At 43.6% G+C, this 20340-nt stretch overlaps 1 protein-coding gene across 5 annotated transcripts in view; it reads left to right on the top strand.

Annotated features, from left to right (window-relative positions):
* Nucleotides 1–20340, top strand: part of ORC5 (origin recognition complex subunit 5) — a 217354-nt gene that overhangs the window by 121584 nt on the left and 75430 nt on the right. For all 5 annotated transcript variants that reach the window (XM_090041980.1, XM_090041982.1, XM_090041981.1 and 2 more), the window contains exon 14: nucleotides 18171–18283. In XM_090041980.1, coding sequence (XP_089898106.1) covers nucleotides 18171–18283 — 113 coding nt within the window. The remainder of the gene's footprint in view (nucleotides 1–18170; nucleotides 18284–20340) is intronic.

Below are 20340 nucleotides of genomic sequence, written 5' to 3'. Positions count from 1 at the left end.
ACAAAAAAGTTTTGGGAGTTGGGAAGTGGTTGCAATTCAGGCACTGGGAGAAACACAGTGGAGAGGGGAAGTGGTGGTGATGTTGGTGAGGGAAATCCTCAACAGTGAGGGAAACAGTGGTAGTAACAGGAAGGGCAGCAATTGGGCAGCAGCGGTGGTGGCTGCAGTACAGGAGTACAAACCTGGCTGACTTGGTTGCCAGTGTACCATAAACCCCAAAAGTTTGGGAAACACTGGCCTTGCTAGTTATCTTCCATTCCATATTTTTGCATTTGGCTTCTCTTCCTTAGGTACAGTTACCCAGTGCCAAGTCCCCCAATTTATCAAGATAATTTTGAATTCTAATTCTCTTTTCCAAAGTGCAACCCCTTCCTGTTTTCCCCTTCATCTTCCTGCATAACTGCTCAGGAAGCTCTGTACTGTATCCAAATAATAAAAATGTTAGCAGTGGACCAAGAACAGATCCTTATGGAACCTTGTTTGAAATCTGTCATTTTAACATTGATCCATTTATAGATATTCTCAGCTTTCAGTTATGGAGCCAGTTGCCTATCCATCTAACAGTAATTCTGTCTAGCCCACATTTCTTCCCAGCTTATTTATGAGAATATAGTATGAGACTATATTAAAAACCATATTAAAGTTCAAGTATTTCTACCATATTCCTTTCATCTACTGAACTACCTAGCCTGTCAAAGAAGGAAGTAAAGTTGATTTGGCATGATTTACCCTTCACTAGGAGCCAACATGGGTTTACCTCTTCTCCAGGTATTTTCAGAATTGCTCTAGTACTTCCTAAGTATCAGAGTCAGGCTTAACCAGTCTACAAGTCCTGCTTTTTTCCCCCTTTTAAAGATGGACACTCTGTTAGTCTTTCATCAAATTTCTGGGATCTTGCCTGTTACCCATGACTTTCCAAGTATCAGTAGCAGTGAGATTTTTTTTGGTTAGCACCATGCAGTTAATCAGGTTCTGCTAACTGAAACTCATTTTAAGTTTGTCAAACTTTCCTTAACACAGTTTACTTATCAGGATTCCACACTGTTTACTTATGATCAAAGACTTTTTTTTTCATAGTTTCATAGTTTGTAGGGTTGGAAGGGACCTGAGCAGATCGAGTCCGACCCCCTGCCTTGGCAGGAAAAAGTACTGGCGTAAAACGACACCAGCAAGGTGTACATCTAGCCTCCTCTTAAATACCCTCAGGGTAGGAGCCTGCACCACTTCTCTTGGAAGTTGGTTCCAGATCCTAGCCGCCCTGACAGTCTGAATCTACCCTCTGCCAGCTCATGACCGTTATTCCTAGTCACTCCTGGTAGTGCTCGGGGAAACAGGGCCTGCTGGTCCCCTCTGGCTAGTTTGTAACAGGCCACTAGATCCCCCCTCAGCCTTCTCTTGTGGAGGCTGAACAGGTTCAGGTCCCTTAGCCTCTCCTCATAGGGCCTGCCCTGCTGTCCCCTGATCATGTGAGTGGCCCTCCTCTGGACCCTCTCCATGTTGTCCACATCCCTCTTGAAGTGCAGCGCCCACTTTGTCATTATTAATTTTATTAGCTGTCTGGTTGCTGCTTGTTTATTTATTTGTGAAGACTCGTGTATTTTTTCATGGGTTGATCTTGGGAATAATTTATTTAATTTTTCCATTGGTGTCCCTAGCACAAAAAATAGTTACGTGACAATGCAGTTTGCAGGTGACACATGGGTGAGAGTCGTCAACAATACCAAAGAAGAATATCATCCAGGAAGAACTGGATGATGTAGAAGACTTGGGTAATAGAAGTGTGATTAATTGAATTTTATAAAGTGCAAGGTGATAAACTTGGGGACCAGTGAGAAGAATTTCTGTTTAAAAGCTGGAGGGTCATCTGTTGGAAACAGAGAAGAATCTGACTGTATTAGCCATCACTCCTTGAGAGAGCTGCCATTGTGATGAATTCTTGAAAAGGCATAATGCATTCATAGAATATATAAGGTAAGATATTTCTTGTAGGAACAGAGGAGTATTAAGTTCATTGTACAAGAGGGTGATATGATGTAATCTAGAATATTATGTACAGTTCTAGTCATTGGTGCAGACGAAGAAGCATCACTTGCCAGTCAAAGGAAGTGATTTTTCTACTGTATTCAGTACTGGTGAGGCCTCACATGGAATATTATGTCCAAGTTTTGACCCCACATTTCAAGATGAGAACAAATTAAGAGGCCAGCAGATGTCTAGGAAAATGATCAGAAGTCTAGGAAACATGATATATGAGAAAAGTTTGGGAGATTATTTAGCCTGAAAAGGAGAGGACTGAGGGGTTTGATTACTATCTTCAAATATCTAAAGGGTAGTTATAAAGAGGATGGTGATAGACTATCTCTGTGGCCCCAGGGGACAGGACAGAGGAGCAAAGGTCTTAATTTGCAACAGTGGAAATACAGATAGCATATTACAAGAACTTTCTACACATGAGGGTAATTAAGCATTGGAATGACTTACCTAGAAAAACTGGAATCTCCATTCTCAGAAGTTTGAAGAAGATTAGACAAACACTTACATGGGATGGAAGTTGAATTGGATGAGTTCCTTCTAGCCCAACTTTTCTATGATTTTATTAGTGGGGATTATAGTTCTCTCTAAATATTTCAAAGGAGTGCGATCATAAAGGTCTGTTTAAAGCAGGACTGTCCAACTGGCAGTCTGCAAGGGATTAATGTGTCTCCGGCAGGCTCCCATCCAAGCTCTCTGCTTGCAGTTGCAGCAACTGGGGCTGTACAAAGCTTCAATCACTGATTCAATTCGGCAGAGATTCATCCAGATTCGGTGGCCAAATCTCCAAATCTGAATTGAATCAGGAGACCCTTTAATCTCTCCAAATCAAATTGGAGGCCTCTGAATCGATTCAGAAAGATTTGATGATTTGGACATAGACACAGCTTTAAATGTTTTTTCTACATACATTTGTGAATGCTGAGATGGTGGGGCGGATAGAGCATCCCACAGGAGCTCAGGGAGGTCCCCAGTGCACTCGGCGGCATACCCAGAAATGAACCAGAAGCACTTCCAGTCCACTTTCAGGTCTGCTGGGGAGTGCACTGCAGGGGCCCCCCACACCCCCCTGGCTCAGTGACTTGTGCTTTCTGGGTCTGGGGGGGGGGCACCCAGGGTCCCCCCACAGCCAATCACCAAGTTGGAGGTTTGGGGAGGTCCCCAGCGTGCTCAGCAGTGGGCCCAGAAGTGGATTGGAAGTAGTTCCGGTCCACTTCTGGGTTCGCCACTGATCATGCAGGGGCCCCCCGCTCTCCTATGGGATGCCCCATCTGCCCCAGCATCGCAGCATTCATGAGCTGTGCCTGGTACCTCAAGGAATGTAGAAGAAACATTTAAAGCTGTGTCTATGGCCAAATTGCTGATTCTACAAGTCAGCATTGAATCTTTGGATTCGGCTGAATCGAATCAGGGATAGTAATCCAAATCAGTTAATTGAATCACTGTCCCTGATTTGGGCTGAATCCAAATCAAATATGGCTTGCTTCGCACACCCCTAGCAGCAACCAGGATCTCAAGGCTCCTGCTCCCTCCTCAAGCTTCTGGTTCCCAGTACAGGTGGGAGGGTGCTGGGCTACATAAACTGCATGCTTAGAAAAGGGTGGAGCCAAGCTTCCTGTGCTGTGCACTGCAGGCAAGTTAGTTGCATGACTTGCGTAGCTGAAAGGGATTGGGGTGCTGCCTACATGGCCAGGAGGGGAGCTGGCCTGCATGCAGCAGAGAGAGCATGTGCAGCCCCTGGGTCTACAGTGCACGTGGTCCTCAGCTGCCCAGAAGCTGGACAGCCTTGATTTAAAATAAAGAAGAATGGTCACTAAGAATAAATGGTTATAAACTGACATGAGCAAATTTAAGGTGAAAATTAGAAGACGTCTGAACACCAGAGGAGTAAGATTCTGGAACTGATTTCCAATAGCAACTGCAGGCACAAATAACCCAACCAGTTTCAAAATGACACTTGATGAAGGGGTTTATATTGCATGGTTGTATGTGATAACAAAAACAGGGTTTAATTACTCAGGAGATCCTTTCTAGCCCTACGATCCTGTAAGAAAAGTAGGGACAAGTAGACCATGACAGATAACTCATTAATGAAAGTAGGTAACAGACTACACCCAGAATATTACCCAGCTTTAAGCTCAGTGATGATATTCAGGCCCTTGAGGTTTCATTAGCTGGTACTTGTTATTTAATTTTTTGGTACTCCGTACTACAGATCCGTGCCCCTGCCTTCTCAGTTCCTTTTTTACCTGGCTTCTGCTCTTGTGCTGCTCTCTGCTCCTCCCTCTAGCATTGTCTTGAGTTCTGCTTAAAACATCCAGTTTTATAATTTATCCCCTATGAAAGGATTGGCTCTTAATTAAATCCCAGTTTGTCTTTTGTCTGCCCTCTTCCTTGGAATAGACATTTATCTGATTTAAGCCTTGATCTTTCAAGCTCCTTCATGCCGACAGATTCCTGCACTTTTGTGGAGACCCATTGAAGCCAATAGGATTCTACACATGCACAGTACTTTGTGCATACAGCAGAGTAGGGAGGGTCAACGCTCAAAGAATAAGCTCTTTGGAGAAGGAACAGTGTTTCTTGTTTAAACTTTTGCAGGATACCACCTACATTTTTGGTGCAAAAGAAATGTTTGTTGTTTGTATTTGTTTAACACTTAGATCAGGGGTAGACAACCCCAGCATGGGTGCTGGAGCATGGCACGTGAAGGCATTTTGCTTGGCGTGTATGCCTTTAGGTGGATGGCAGGGAAGGGCCATGGCTGCACTGCCACAACGAAGTTTAGGCCCCTCGTAGCTTCACTGCCATCCATCCCTGACAGCATCTTATGAGTCGAGGTTGCATGTGTTTTTGGCACTCTGCCCAAAAACATTGTCAACCCCTGATTTAGGTTGTGATGGTATCTAAAGGACTTCACCAGTTTGGGTCTCAGAATATGGGGGCTATATAGACATAATAAAGATGTTCTCTGACACAAAGAGAGTCCAATACAATGATCTGAGTAAGCAGGTTGTTCTGGATAGATCAACTGAGTTTATATTGGAGAGAAAGGGCAGAAAGGTTATATTCTATTAATTCTAACTTTAATTCTCAGTGGGTGCAATGCATGTATCTGAATTTAACTGCACTCCTGCACCCATCTGAATGTGCACCCATCAGAAGCAAATTTGCTTCCAACACGATTAGTTCAGTCTAGGGCTGCTCCTGCCCTGTGGTACCTCCTTGCAGCAGCCAAGGGGAGTTCCAGGTTCCCCTGAGTGCCAGCCCGGGCTGGCAGGGGGCACGTGGGCTGCCCCAATCTCCACAGGGTTGGAGAGAGCTGTCCTGTCTGCCAGGCAGCTGCCTCCCACCGTCATGGAAGTCAAGATCTATCCTGATCTCCACGTGGCTGGGAGAGCTGTCCCAACTGCTGGGCAGCTGCCTGCCAGCCACATGAAAATTGGAATCCATCCCAGTTTCTTTGTGGCTGGCAGGCAGCATCCCACTGAGCTGGGTCCCCACCCCACATGGGCCCCTGCTGCCTCAACTGACCAGGAGCAATTTGCTCCCGGTCAGCATCTACACGTGCTCTGTGGTACATTAGTTTAATGTGCCAGTTTCTAGTACCTGTATATACAGATACTAGAAAATGGCACATTAGACTATTCTACTGCACAGTAATTGCTGTGCACATGTAGACACTGATTCTTTACTGCACTTTAGGTTAGTTTAATGCACAGTATAGTGTCATGCATAGACGCACCCATCAACGATGTTATGGAACAAATATATAATGACTCATAAATATCTAGCAGATAAAGGTGTTTGCTTAAAATCATAAGGAATAAATTGGATTAGGTAGGTTCAGAAGACCCTTAGTACTTACATACTTAGTGAATATAGGAATTATTTTAGATATCTGGAGTCTGAATTATATTTCTGCATCAATAAATGTGGTTATTCTTGTTATATTTGTATGTTGATTATGAACAGTCTATTCAAATTGGCTTGGTAGGAGTGCTCTTACACAAACTGAAAAGGATAATGGCAAAAATTCATTCTTTGAATTAGGTAGAAATTGCAATCATGATTGTTTGAGTCCAGTGTTATTAGCATCTACAGTTATTACTTGGCGGTGGGGGGAGGGGAGATTTAACAATACATTGAGGAAATGTGCAAATACTACTTAAATTGTGAGGCATGGCAAACACTAACAAAGGATGAAGAACTAATGCAGCCAGGGCATCTTAAAAAAACCAAACAAGGCTTAATCTGTATAAGAGCATATTCTTCTATGTAGGATAAATAATACAAAATGCAAATATTTAATAGAAGGGAAAACTTGTAAAGCAGAGAAGGTTCCTAAGGGAGCAGCCATGGTCAAATCATACGTTTGTTATGCAGCATAGATGATGAATACCTAACCTGGCAACATTAGGTTATAGCTCATGAGAGGAAGAGCGTTTCTTTGTTTGGTGTTGATGAGATTGCATTTAAAATGCCTCTTTCGGTTCAAGGAACTCTTAATGCCAGAAAGACATTGGCAAATAGTAGGGAGTTTAGAAGAGAACAGCGAAAGGACATAAATTAATTAGTTTAAACAAAGGAAAAAATATAACGCAGTTGAAATACTGTGGGATTAGGCTGTGAATGTTTATATAACTGCAGACCAGTTTAAGAAGGTTACAGTCACTTTGGAAGAGAAGCCATAGCCGTGTGCAAGACAGTATAAGCAGGAAATCTGTAAATTAGGGTGGGCATCAAACATATGGCCCGTGGGCTGGGTCATCTGGCCCACAGAATTTTGCCCTGGCTCTGGCCATGGTGGTGAGGCTTCCCCTGGTGACAGGTTATGCCCCAATGAAAACAATGCCAGGGTAGAAGCCCTGCTGCCACACCCAGAGGGCTTTAATCACAGTGTGGAGTATCCAACCACAGTTCTCAGAGAAGCTTTGGCTCCCCCCCAAAGGAAGCCCTCCTGCCTTGGCGGGAGCCCCAGCTGTGGCCACGGTGGCAGGGTTTACCCATGGTGCCACTAGAGTTGCCAGCACCCCGACTCTCACTGGGATGTGGGCTGCTGCCATGGGAACCTACAATTCTGTTCTGGTTGGCAGTGCCTCACTCTCACTGGGGTGCTGCCTGCGACTGCAAAAAAATCTGGTCACCTGCACAGTGACCAGGGCTTTTTCTATGATGCCACTGAGGCTGCCAGCACATCAGCTCTCACTGGATCATGGTATGTCCCTGTAGGAAGTTCTGTCATTGTGGCTAGAGCTCGAGCTTCTGATTGCAGTAGTGCAGGGTCATGTGCACACATACATGCACTCTGTGTCCCTACTGTGTCTGTCTCTCTTGTCCATATGTGTGCGCATGCACAGACGCATGCACAATCTGCAGGAGCTCTCGCAAACACCCATGCACACAGTCTGTCCCTGCAGGGTCATGCACACATTTATTCCCTACAGTCTCTCTTTCCCTCCCCATCTCCCCTCTCTCCAGGGTTAGGGTGCTGCCATGGAAAGCTGTCCAACCAGTGGTAGAGCTTCTGCGTGCAGTGCTGCCAAGGCTGCCGGAGCCCAGGGTGTAGTCGACAGACACCTAAAAGAGGGAATGCCAGCTGGTTGGAGTTTGACACACTTGAATTGGGGCATGAGCCCTTGAAAGAAGCGGGGGAGCCAGCTAAGGCATAACAAAATATTGTTGAATCGTATTATCCAAGGTAATCTCCTCTACAGTGAATTTGTCTGGCTTATTCAGGACCTTAGAAACAGCAATATGTAACGACACAGATCTGGCATTAAAGTTTAAAAATAAATGCTATTTGCTGGCATTACACAGTAATGTGTTTACTTAGCTTTGTTCACAGTGATAGGTCTTTTTTTATAGAATTTACAAAAACTAATCTGGTCAGTTGTTGGCTTAAATCTTCTCTTCTATCTTACTTTCTAATAGATATACATATATATTTTAAATAATATATTCCCATTACTGCTAATTTATTAAAATAGTTCTAAAAGGAAATGTGTCCTTTCTGATTTTACAAGACTCACATGCTGAATATATTCTAGTTATGCTTCTAACTGAATCATTTTGAACAGCTTTTTATGCTAGCATAATTTATGTTGGGCTCATTGAATTCAACTCCAGACTAGTTCTGCAGTCATTTTGACTGAAATGTGTTTTCTAAATGACATCTGGTTTTCAAACTGCCTTTTGTTACATAGCAGTGGTTTTAACATCTGTATGAATTTAACTACCAGCAGCAGTGGGTTTTGAACAAGTGCAGCCAGCAAAGTTAATTCTTTGCTCTTAAGAGCGGTATATGACAGTGCAGGAAAACGTTAGGATTCACAGAAGTTTTAATCTGTCTGAGAAAGAGAACATTAAAAAGGTACTTACCTAGCATGCCATGTCCTACCTGGAGCATGAACATTTTTAATATTTCAGTCACTTTGGGGTTTAGAATCACAAAACAGATGGAAGTGTGTTTGGAAGGAAGCCAATGTGAAGAGGTATAATTGCCATTCCCTTTTGGCCAACATAATTGAAAATGATAGATTCTGTAGATGGACAGTACATATGAGGTCACCTAGGACATCCGTACCAGTGCAGGATTGCTCCCTCTTATGCCTTTCTCTAGTGCTCTGACTAGTCCCCTTTAGAACATAGCTCTGAATGAGACTTTGGTCATCGCTCTTCAAAAACTTTCCAAGCTTTTCCTAATATTCAGCCTCATTTTCTCCTTCAGTTTCATCCCACTGATTCTTTTTATATTCCTACCCCCATTCTAAGTAGACTGAGTAATGTCTCATCTTTTCTAGTTTGTAGCTATGTTAGGGTATGGGTTTTTCCTGCCAGTGGTCTTCTCTTACCAAAGTCTATATATATTCGTTTGCTGGTCCAGCCTAATCATTTTTTGCTCTTCTGTGAGCTTTCTCCAGTTTGTCTTTATCCTTCTGATCAGAGACGAGGGCATTCTTAGCAGACAGCCTTTGTTTCAGGAATTCTGCGGGTCTGACAAAACCAGTCTTTGTTACCCTGTAGGGAGTGATGCAGAGCCTATCTGCTAATTCAGAATAGTCGGGGAGAAAACAATTAGTTCAAACGGACTGTATGTTTTTTATGCCTTTTTCCCCCCACAGCGTTAAACGTTTAAGTTTGGCCACTGGATCTAGCAGTAATCCAGGAGATCCATGCCTGTAAGTTGTCACCCTCATTCTTTGCCCTCGAGATTCCCTACCCTGTACCCAAACGCACATTATTCTTTTTCAGAGCTATTTCTCAGGCATTTGTGAATCAAGGAAAGTTCAGTTCATGTTGATTTTGCAGCAAAGCCGTAACACCTGTTCCTTCATTCCTCTCAGGTCAAGTATGCTTCAGAGTTCCCAACAACCCCCTCAGAAATTTCCAGTTCCTAGTAAATAACATGTTCATCTTGCTGTGGTCTTTTTTTTTTTTTTTTTTTTTTTAACTAAGACTAAGCTATTACTGTGTCCAGTTCCATTTTTCTGAATTGTCTTAGAATATTTCTTCTAACCATAATTTCTTTTGTTCAAAAGATTCTTGATAAATATTCTTTTTTAAATCACCCACACACATTTTTTCTGGCTAGTCTCACGTCTTTTTCTGCCAGATGTTTTTTTCTAAGCCTTTGTAACAATGAAATACAGCCTCTGTTGCACATACCATGAAAAAAAAAGCTGAGAGAACTGGGGGGTTTTGTTTGTTTGTTTGGGGGGGAAGGGGGCATTGCTAAGAGGCACAGTTAGATTGACGTTGCATTTATATAATTCCAAATGTGATACGAAGTTTTGATATATTTTCATTTGAAAACAGTTTACTTTCCAAGATTCACAGTGCCTGAACTTTTGTAGTAGTACTGTTTTGAGAGGCTGAACTAATAAAGTGATATTATCACCTTAAGATCTGACGGAACAAGGAAACAATACTATGAACTTCTTATTTATCTAGTAACCTGCAAATAGTCTGTACCAATTCAAGTTCATTCCACTAGTTTTTGCCTCGTTCAAAGTAGCAGTTCGAACTCCCACCACTAGGCTAGAGAAAAAGAGAAAGTGTGTGTGCGGCACCCACACGTATGAGTATGTACATTAAAACATGTGATATGTGTGTTATATAAAGAAAAACTCCATCATAAAATAATGAGGAAAATCTGCCCCATAATATCGTATAGCTTGGTATCTACATATGTGACAGAAGATAGGGATTTAGGTTTAAATTGGGCCTGGGTAGAAGAGAGAATTGGAACTTGGTCTCTCATATCCCAAGAAACTTTCCAAAACACTGGCCTTAGTCATCATGCAATTTCAGTAAAAACTGCTTCATGAATTTGCTAGTATTTTTAATTGTATTAAATCTGATTTTTTCTGTGAATAAGCATTTCCAAAAAGAATTTCCACTGTTAATAGGATGGCAGGAGAAGAATCCTGCCCTATTAACATTTGTCCAGTGTTGAACTAAAATAACTGTGTTCTTGCATGCGTGTATTTAAAGAGGTTAAAAATTTGGATTTTTTTAAAGACATTGCTTACAAAGGCTTCCTATTCTTTGGCCTTCATAGTTTCATAGTTTGTAGGGTCGGAAGGGACCTGAGCAGATCATCTAGTCTGATCCCCTGCCATGGCAGGAAAGAGTACTGGGGTCAGATGACCCCAGCAAGATGTTCATCTAACCTCCTCTTAAACACCCTCAGGGTAGGGGCCTGCACCACTTCTCTTGGAAGCTGGTTCCAGACCCTAGCCACCCTGACTGTGAAGTCGCGCCTCCTGATATCTAACCTAAACCTCCCCTCTGCCAGCTTGTGACCGTTATTCCTGGTCACTCCTGGCGGTGCTCGGGGAAACAGTGACTTCCCAATGCCTGCTGATCCCCCCGACTAGTTTATAACAGGCCACAAGATCCCCCCTCAGCCTTCTCTTTTGGAGGCTGAACAGGTTCAGGTCCCATAGCCTCTCCTCATAGGGCCTACCCTGTTGTCCCCTGATCATACAAGTGGCCCTCCTCTGGACCCTCTCCATGCTGTCGACATCCCTCTTGAAGTGCGGCGCCCAGAACTGGACGCAGTACTCCAGCTGCGGCCTGACCAGTGCCACATAGAGGGGGAGGATCACCTCCTTGGACCTGCTCGAGATGCATCTGTGGATGCATGACAAGGTGCGGTTGGCCTTCCTGACTGCCTCTCCACACTGCCAGCCCATGTTCATCTTGGAGTCAATGATGACCCCCAGATCCCTTTCCGCCTCCGTGCTGATAAGAGGGGAGTTCCCCAACCTCTAGGTATGGTGCCGGTTGTTCCTCCCGAGGTGTATCACCTTGCACTTGTCTGTGTTGAAACCCATCCTGTTCTCGTCCGCCTACCCTTGTAACCTGTCTAGGTCTGATTATAGCCTGTTGCATCCTTCCAATGTACCCATGTCCCCCCACATCTTAGTGTCATCAGCAAATTTGAACAGGGTGCTTTTTACCCCCTCATCCAAATCGCTGATGAAGATGTTGAACAGTGCGGGCCCGAGGACCGAGCCCTGCGGAACCCCACTGCCCACGTCCTTCCAGGTTGAGAAGGACCCATCCACTACCACTCTCTGAGTGCGGCCCACCAGCCAGTTGGCGACCCATTTGACTGTGTGGGTGTCGACACCACAGCCCCCCAGTTTCTTAATGAGAACAGAGTGAGAGACAGTGTCAAAAGCCTTCCGGAAGTCCAGGAAGATTATATCCACTGCTACCCCTGCGTCTAATGATCTGGTGATCTGATCGTAAAAGGCCACCAGGTTGGTCTGACAGGACCTGCCACTGATGAACCCATGTTGGTTGCCCCTAAGCATGCAGTCTCTTGCTGGCCCCTCCTGGATGTGTGCCAGCATAATTTTCTCGAACAGCTTGCCTAGGATCGAGGTGAGACTAACCAGCCTATAGTTTCCTGGGTCCTCCTTCCTGCCTTTTTTGAAGATGGGGACCACGTTGGCCCTCTTCCAGTCCTCCAGTACCTCACCGGAGCATCACAAGTGCTTGTAAAGTTGTGCCAGGGGACTTGCAATGACCTCGGCCAGTTCCTTTAGAACTCTAGGGTGGAGATCATCCGGGCCGGCTGACTTGAATATGTCCAACCCCTCCAGAAGCTCCCTAACTAAATCCTCGCTAACCCGTGGCCCAGGTGTGCCTCCCCCGGGGCTCGAGGGGGGCCCAGCAGGGAGGTGGCTGTTCTGGTCCCTACTTAGGAAGACGGGGGCAAAGAAATCATTAAACATGTTAGCTTTGCCATCTGGTGTGACGACCAAGTTACCCATGTCGTCCTGCAAGGGCCCCACATTACCCGGGACCTTCTTTTTACCCCCTATGTATTTAAAAAAAGACTTCTTATTATCCTTAATCTGGGAAGCTAGTCCCAGTTCCATCTCTGCCTTGGCCTTCCTAACTGCCCCCCTACATCCCCGAGCAACTACAGAATAGTCCTCCCTGGTGATGACCCCTTCTTTCCACTGTGTATAAGCCTCCTTTTTAGCAAGGAGACATTCCCGGATTCTTTTGGTGAGCCACAGAGGCTTGTGTGCTCTCCTGCTCCCTTTGATCCTCGTTGGGATTACCTTCCTTTGGGCTTGGAGGATTGTCTCCTTAAGGAGCGACCACTCTCCTTGGACACCTGGCTCCCCTCCCCCCGGGACCTCAGTGCTTCTCCAACTATCCTCCTTAGCTTGTTGAAGTCTGCCCTCCTAAAATCTAGGGCCGCTGCCTTACTGCATGCCTTTGCCACCTTGCGCTGGATGGTGAATTCCAGCAGGCGATGATCGCTGTCACCCAGGTGGTCGAGCACCCACAGCCCCCTCACCAGGTCATCACCCATGGCCAGCACTAGGTCCAACAAGGCGTCTCCCCTGGTGCAGCTGTGTACCTCCTGGGTTAGATGGAGGTCCTGCACTCTGGCCAAGAACCTATGTGAGCGTTCAGACCTGGCTGACTGCTCTTCCCAGCAGATATCCGGGAAGTTCAGGTCCCCCATGACAACCACATCCTTAGCCTTCGCTACCTCTGTGAGCTGACCCAAGAATTTCTGGTCAAGCTCCTCTCCCTGGTTGGGAGGTCTGTAGTAGACTCCCACCATTAAGTCCCTTTCCCCTTGACTGCCTTGTACTCTAACCCAAAGCACTTCAGAGTGCCCCTCCCCTGGCTCCTTGCTAATTAACGAGGATGTGTATTCCTCCTTAATATAGAGCGCCATGCCCCCACCTCTCTTTCCTATCCTGTCCCTCCTGTACAGCCTATAGCCCTTGACATTGACCGCCCAATTATGCGTTTCGTCCCACCACTTTTCCGTAATCCCCACTATTTCCGGGCTGGTGTCAGCCAGCAGGAGGGTGAGTTCCTCCTGCTTGTTGCCCATAGTACGAGCATTTGTGTAGAGGCATTAACTTTGAGCACAAGACTTGAGTAGACAAAAGGTTTTAAGGGTCATACATCCAGCCCCTGAATGGCATGTCATGATATTCTGCTGCTGCTCTGTAAATTCCAGAACTCCTAGATATACAAATTAATGTCATTTCTTTTTTATCTGTCACTGGCATTTACTACCTCTCGTTTACTAGCTTGCCACTGTTATTTTTTCTGTGCACCCATGGCACCTACCAAGCCTCAGGACCTGTGATTTCTCTGTAACTATATACAAGTAAGATGGTAATTGTGAATGGAGGTCATGAGAGTTGGCTAGTGTGAACAATTTGCTAAGCCTTTCCTACAGGACACAAATTGGAAAATTCACAGCCACTTGCAATAAATATCCTTCTTGTAAAACGTATTCTGGCCCTGGCCACTTCGGATGTATTTTCTGTCTTCACCTCTTTGCCTTTTCTCCTCTTTAAACTATCATTTTAGTATTCCGTGAGTGGTATACCACAACCATATATACCACAGTTTCTGCATGGTGATCATTTTGGGGGAAAAAAATCTCAAATTTGATGTAGAACCTTCCACATTTATCCTTGAAGGTTGTTACTCTAATCATTTACCTTTTAATAAACCCCAGGCATTTCTTGGAAGGGAGCAGATGTGTTAAACTGCTAACTTTCTCCATTTGATGGAAAAAAAATGATAAATATTTTGAGATTTTGCAGTCCAGCGGGGACAGGAATTAGGCTGTTTCTATGTGAGTGAAGGGGATGGTAGATAAGGTTTACCTGTAAATGGAGACGAAACAAGAGGAATGAACAATGAAAGAAAATTACATTGATAGAAAGGCCTATCGGAACGGATGTTTTGTTTTTCTGCCCAAGATATAAAATTGCTGCTCATGACTCTTCCTAAATGTGGTAGAAAAAGCTATGCAAGGTCTGGCTACTTCTATGTAATCTTTCTTGGACTCTATAGCACTTACATATTTCTGCCTCTACTTGTCTGTAATCAAAAAGCTCCCATCTGCTGTAAGAACATACTGCCGTAGAGCAGGTAGTTAGTCTGCTGAGTCCACTATACCTCCATCACACGATACTGTAGATGATTTGTTGATGCGTTTCCACCAGCTTGTGCGTCTGTTCCAACATGAGACGTAAAACCTGTTTTACAAAGTTAACGGAGCCATCCTCTGAGCCCTCTTTAGGTGATTGCTTTTCATTTTGCTTGCCACTAAAGAGAGCAACTTGAAAAGGGCTAAGTAAGAACTAAAAACTGTTAGTTTAGATTCCAGGGTCATCTTTTAGAGAGGTGTCACCTTCACTGTGTTGTAAAGGAACAAAACTTATGTATTCTTCAAATTTATATAAAGAAATGGTGCTGGAGTTCATTTGGTTCAAACAGTCACCCTCAGAGGGTCTTTTTCTGTTTGTACCAGGACTCATTCTGATCCAGAGAGAGGCAAATGTCATGCCATTTTAGACATTCAAAACAGCTTTGGGGTTTTACTTGCTTATTATGAAAACATTCTAGGCTATCATCTGTATGCTGTCTTTAGGGGCCACTGGAAGAGAGATGCCATCTGCACATGCCTAAGTGGATTAAGCTATATATTATAATGTTATATTTTTATGTTATTCATTAGTCAGAGTAACAATGCCATTCGGTCATGTGAATCAGACCAGTAAGTATTGCCATATTCTCTCCTGCCTTATCTTACCTATCTCAACAGTCTCTGTTTTCCTCACTCCAGCATCCTCTGAGGAGTGTTTATCCAAATATATGGTGGCATGCATTGCTGAATGTTTTTAATATGACCTACAATGAGTAAGCATTAGGATTCACAGTGTAGTAAAAATGGCCTGTCCATCTGCCTGCATCTAGATCAGATATTGGCTAAGCTGCCAGTTGGAACTCAGTGCAGGCTTTCCAGAGCTGTTTTACTGTGTAGAGTCAGAAGCTGTCATATGCCTGATTTAGTAGGACAGCGTATGTTTAATTGTTGGAATTCTCCATACCTTTTTACTGGTGGCTGCCTGCTAGTCAGGAATGGGGAGATGTGGAAACCCCTTCAGAGCAGAAAAAAATGAAGTTCTCTAAATGTAATTTGCTATTCTCAAACTTGGTCTTTCCTCTCAATCTAGGCTTTCTCCAATTAGCTTGTCTTTAGAGTTTCAAATCTACATTGCTAATTGGCATGAAGTGGAAGCGATGGGCCTTTCTATCCTTTGCTTTTAAAGCAGCTTAAGTATCTGAAGATTTATGACCCATTATTTAAATATTAAGGGTTAGCTGATTCATGTATTGCATGAAACGTGCATTCAGCTTGCAAGGATTTGTGAAAGAGATTGAAGGGCTGAGGTTTCCCAGGTAAATAGCCTTGTTTTATGCTAAATGATGATCAGACCTTCATATCTTTTGTAACATGTAGAGAGAACATCAAGCATTAATCAGGAACCTAGTTCCCAGCCTGACATAGTTTCAGATTTATAGACAGAGGATTTAGTAAGCAATTTTACAATGCTGACCTTCTCTTCCATATACAGCATTTGGGGAGAGGAGGAAAAATTGGTTACAATTTGTGGTTAATGCAGTGCTGGAACATTTGTAATGCAACAGCAAGGTCACTTTTGATTTCTGCATCCTACATAATATTTAGATGGGTCCAGATCCAAGCTACCTAGGCTTATGGTGTGTTCATTGGAAGCTTTTACGAGCCTCATGCCATTCCTTCTGTGGGACATGACCTGCTTTCATTGGTAGTCTCTAAATGTAAGAGGCCAGCTGCAAGCATATTCTGCAGAAATGATTAGCCAATAATGGTTCACTGGGGTGTAAAATAGCAGTTGTAATAACAGATTACTCCATTATGCTTCTTCATTGACTGAATAAAGACCTGATTGAATGAAGAATGTAGAAAAATGTGCCCTTCTGACTTAAACTTAGACTATTTAATAAAACAAAACCCTAACAAATTTGGGGTTGGAGAAATGTCATTAAATTGAAAGCAAAGAGATTTTCACATTAGGACTTTGAGTAATTTATCATACACTCAGCTTACTTTCTCTAAATGCACTAGTTACTAACAACATTAACTGTGAATCATCAGCTGCCCTTAACATAATTTTTAGACTTGATTTAATTCATGTGGCATTCAGGAATGTAAGAACAATTGAAGCAATAATTATGATCAAACCAAATCATTTCAGAATGTTAATATCAAGACCTATATTGTCATATGTTATAAACAAAAAATGAATCCTTAAATATATTTTAAGCATCATCTCATTCATAGTCTTTGCCCACAAGAGAAAATGTCAATTTTTTAGTACACCACCCATTTGTTTAAATGCTAAAATATTATTCTCATTTCCTTCAAGTAAAGTAACAGAGTTTGGGGGTGACTTCAATTTTGAAAGATGAGCAATGTTTAAATGCTCAATATTCTCATAGGCTTTATTTGTAATCATGCAAATTTACAGTAGCTGTTTAAATACTTGCTTTCCGGATGGTTTGAATTAACATGCAGTTTCCTAATGCAGGGATCCACTTGCATTTAATATGTTAAACTGTAGTACATGTAAACTAGTCAGCATTTTGATTTTTGAAATGTGGGGCTGTTTCTGTGACACCTCATCTCCCTGCTTGGGATCCTGGTAACGTAGGGCACTTTTACACATGTTCCAGAGGTGGAAGGGGTGGCACTTTAATTAGAGCGGCTCTGAGAGCCATTCTTATTAAAGCACCGCAGTGTCTCATGTATCAGCATCAGCAGGCTTAAAAATGGTGGAAGGGGCACTTGAACCAAAGCTCGTTGAACTTGAACTTCCTAATGAGCTTTAGTTCATGTGCCCCCACCAACAGTTTGAAGTGCAGGGACACTGATACATGAGACATGGGAGGCTGCTGGAGCGTGGTAAATGCCATGCTCCAGCTGTCTCGGTTAACTGAGTTTCCTCTGACACACTGTAATGGAGCAGCTTTATGTACAGGCACCCATAGTGTCACCTGGTTATGGTGAAGCACCATCAACTGAGGAGAGGCCAAAAGGAGTATTCGTTCTTGTTGCCCTTATCACAAAGAAAGGCACAGTGAGATGATCACACTGAACGTTCTAATGTGCTCACTCCTGATATCACGGAAACCCTAGTTGCTGTGGTGTCAGTTATCATTTGGAAAAAAGAAGAGAGAACATTTTTTGCATATAATCATGCATTTCCTTTTCTTCATCTAGCCCTATTCCTGCAGTGTGATGGGTTTCTGATTTAGCATTCAGTCTTCAGGTACCCTTCTCTAGGCTTGCAACCTTGTGGCTTCTCTTTCTTTTAGCAAAACAAAGTGATTCTACAGGCCTGGTTGCAGAGTGCAGTAATCTGTCTCAGAGCTCTGGGGCATCGAACTCAGGGAGTGGCCTCCAGATGCAAAGGGGAGGGAGTTTATAACATGTCTTGTCTTGCAAGGGCAGCCTCTGAACCTGTGGAGGGATTTGATCAAGAGAATTTAAAGATAATCCCTGATATAAGGTGCCCTTGCCCTTGCGCATAAGGCTGCCTCTGTTCCAAAACTGGTAATATGAGTTTATACCCTCTTGATTCTCCCAAAACTAGTTGAAGGTCAGTTGGCCAGCATAGCTCAATATATGATTTTCCTATGAAACATACCTTAGAGAAAGTATGCTAATAGCAAATGAAAATGTCATCATTACTATTCTTATTTGCAAAAGTGATTAACATTTCAGTGATTTCTTTCATTTCTAGATTAGCTCTCTTGTGACACTGCAGCTGTTAACCTTGGTTGGCCATGATGACCAACTTGATGGACCAAGATACAAGTGTACTGTCTCTCTCGATTTTATCAGAGCTATTGCAAGGTAAGATTATTAAACGGTATTTAATGTTGCAAAGGCTGGCCTGTATGAAGGTTTAAACTTTCCAGTTCAGAGTTTTACGTAATGTACTGACTTCCTGCAGTGGAGAAAATATTGTTGCAGATGAATAGAATAAGTTGTTTGTTTGTTAGATTTATATCTGTCCATCCTGACAAAAGCTTAGGACAGCTAGCAGAAGCAAGCAAAATAACTTATAAAACAAGAAAACAAGAACAAAACAGGAGAAACAGAATACCTAATAAAAGCCAGTAGAATATTAAAATAAACTATATAGCACCTCTTTCCCCCCCCGCCTTGTATCAAACAATAGACTCGCCTGCTAAAAGTCTACCCATTAGGCAGATCTTAAAACACTTCTGGAAGATGTCCAGGCCTCAGGGAGGACTGAGTTACAGAGCTGAGAATGACCTACATATGTTTTCACCAGGCAAACTTGGCATATTGATGGTACTTGCAAGAGGTTGCTCTTGGTTGAGCTTAGGGATCCCAGTGGAATATAGGGGAGAAGGCAGTCCCATAGGTACATGGGGCTCAGGCCTTTTAGGATCTTCTAAGTAAAAACCAGCACCTTAAATTGCACCCAGAAAGGTAGTGTTCTGGGCATCTCTCTGAATTTGGGCCTTTGTTGCTTTAGACTCTGTACAATCATGTGATAACTAGATTCCTTGATACAGAGAACTGACAATTTAAATTGACAAGGCAAAAGGAATACATCCCAGGGAAACTAAGACACTGATACGGAAGAAGAATTGATCACTAGGAAGTAAATCTGGATCTCTTGAATCCCAGCCTGGTGCTTTCACCACTAAACACAAACATGATGTTTTTGCTTGCCTTCCTCTTCTTTACTTCTGTGTTTTGACTTCTCACTGAGCTCTACAATAACATTCCAATAATGAAAAAACAAGAAACCAAAACCTTTGACCCACTGCCAAATTTAATCCAAATTTCATAGATTTTCATAAATTTTCTTAGACATTAGGGCTCAGAGGGACCTTGGAAGATCGAGTCCAGCCCTCTGCCCCAGGGGCAGGAAGTCAGCTGGGGTTGTAGGATCCTTGCAAGAAAAACATCCAGATTTCTCTTGAAGGTGTTCAAAGTAGGTGCTTGAACTACCTCTGGTGGCAAACTATTCCAGACCTTGGGGGCTCGGACAGTAAAGAAGTTCTTTCTTATGTCCAGCCTGAAATGGTCTTGCAGGAGTTTATAACCGCTCAACCTTGTCATCCCTTGGGGCGCTCTGGTGAACAAACGTTCCCCCAGATCTTGGTGAACAGCCCTTATAAACTTATAGATGGCCATCAGATCACCCCTGAGCCTGTGCTTTTCCAGGCTGAAGAGTCCCATAGCTCTCAGCTTCTCATTGTAAGGTCTGTTTTCCTGACCTCTGATCATGTGCGTGGCTCTCCCCTGGACTCTTTCAAGATTCTCCACATCCTTTTTGAATTGTGGAGCCCAAAACTGGACGCAGCACTCCAGCTGTGGCCTCACCAACGTCGAGTACAATGGGAGAATGACATCCTGGGATTTCCTTGAGAAGCATCTATGGATGCAAGCCAGCATTTTGCTTGCTTTACTAGCCGCAGCATCACATTGAAGGCTCATGTTCATCTTGTGGTCAATCCTGACCCCCAAGTCCCTATCGTTGATAGTGCTAGCCAGCATAGCACTGCCAAACCTATAAGTATGGTGCAGGTTTTTCCTCCCAAGGTGGAGAACCTTGCATTTTTTGGTGTTAAACACCATCAGGTTCTCATCCACCCATTTCCTGAACCTGTCACGGTCAGCCTGGATGACCCCCCTATCCTCAGGTGTGGATGCGTTACCCCAAAGTTTGGTATCATTGGCAAATTTGTCCAGTTCACCATGACAATTGACTTCCATCAACCACCACCCTCTGGGTCCAGCCACGGAGCCAATTCCCCAGCCAGCAGATCGTGGTGGACCCGAGGCCGCAGTTGGCCAGTTTTGCCAAGAGGTGATCATTGGATACCAGATCAAAAGCTTTTTTGAAGTCGAGATATATGACAACAAATACT

The sequence above is a fragment of the Crocodylus siamensis genome, chromosome 4 (genome assembly GCF_052110815.1).
Source record: "Crocodylus siamensis isolate JL-2025a chromosome 4, ASM5211081v1, whole genome shotgun sequence".
NCBI classification, from domain to species: domain Eukaryota; kingdom Metazoa; phylum Chordata; order Crocodylia; family Crocodylidae; genus Crocodylus; species Crocodylus siamensis.
The sequence above is the reverse complement of the archived record's forward strand: the minus strand, read 5'-3'. Positions and strand labels throughout refer to the sequence as shown.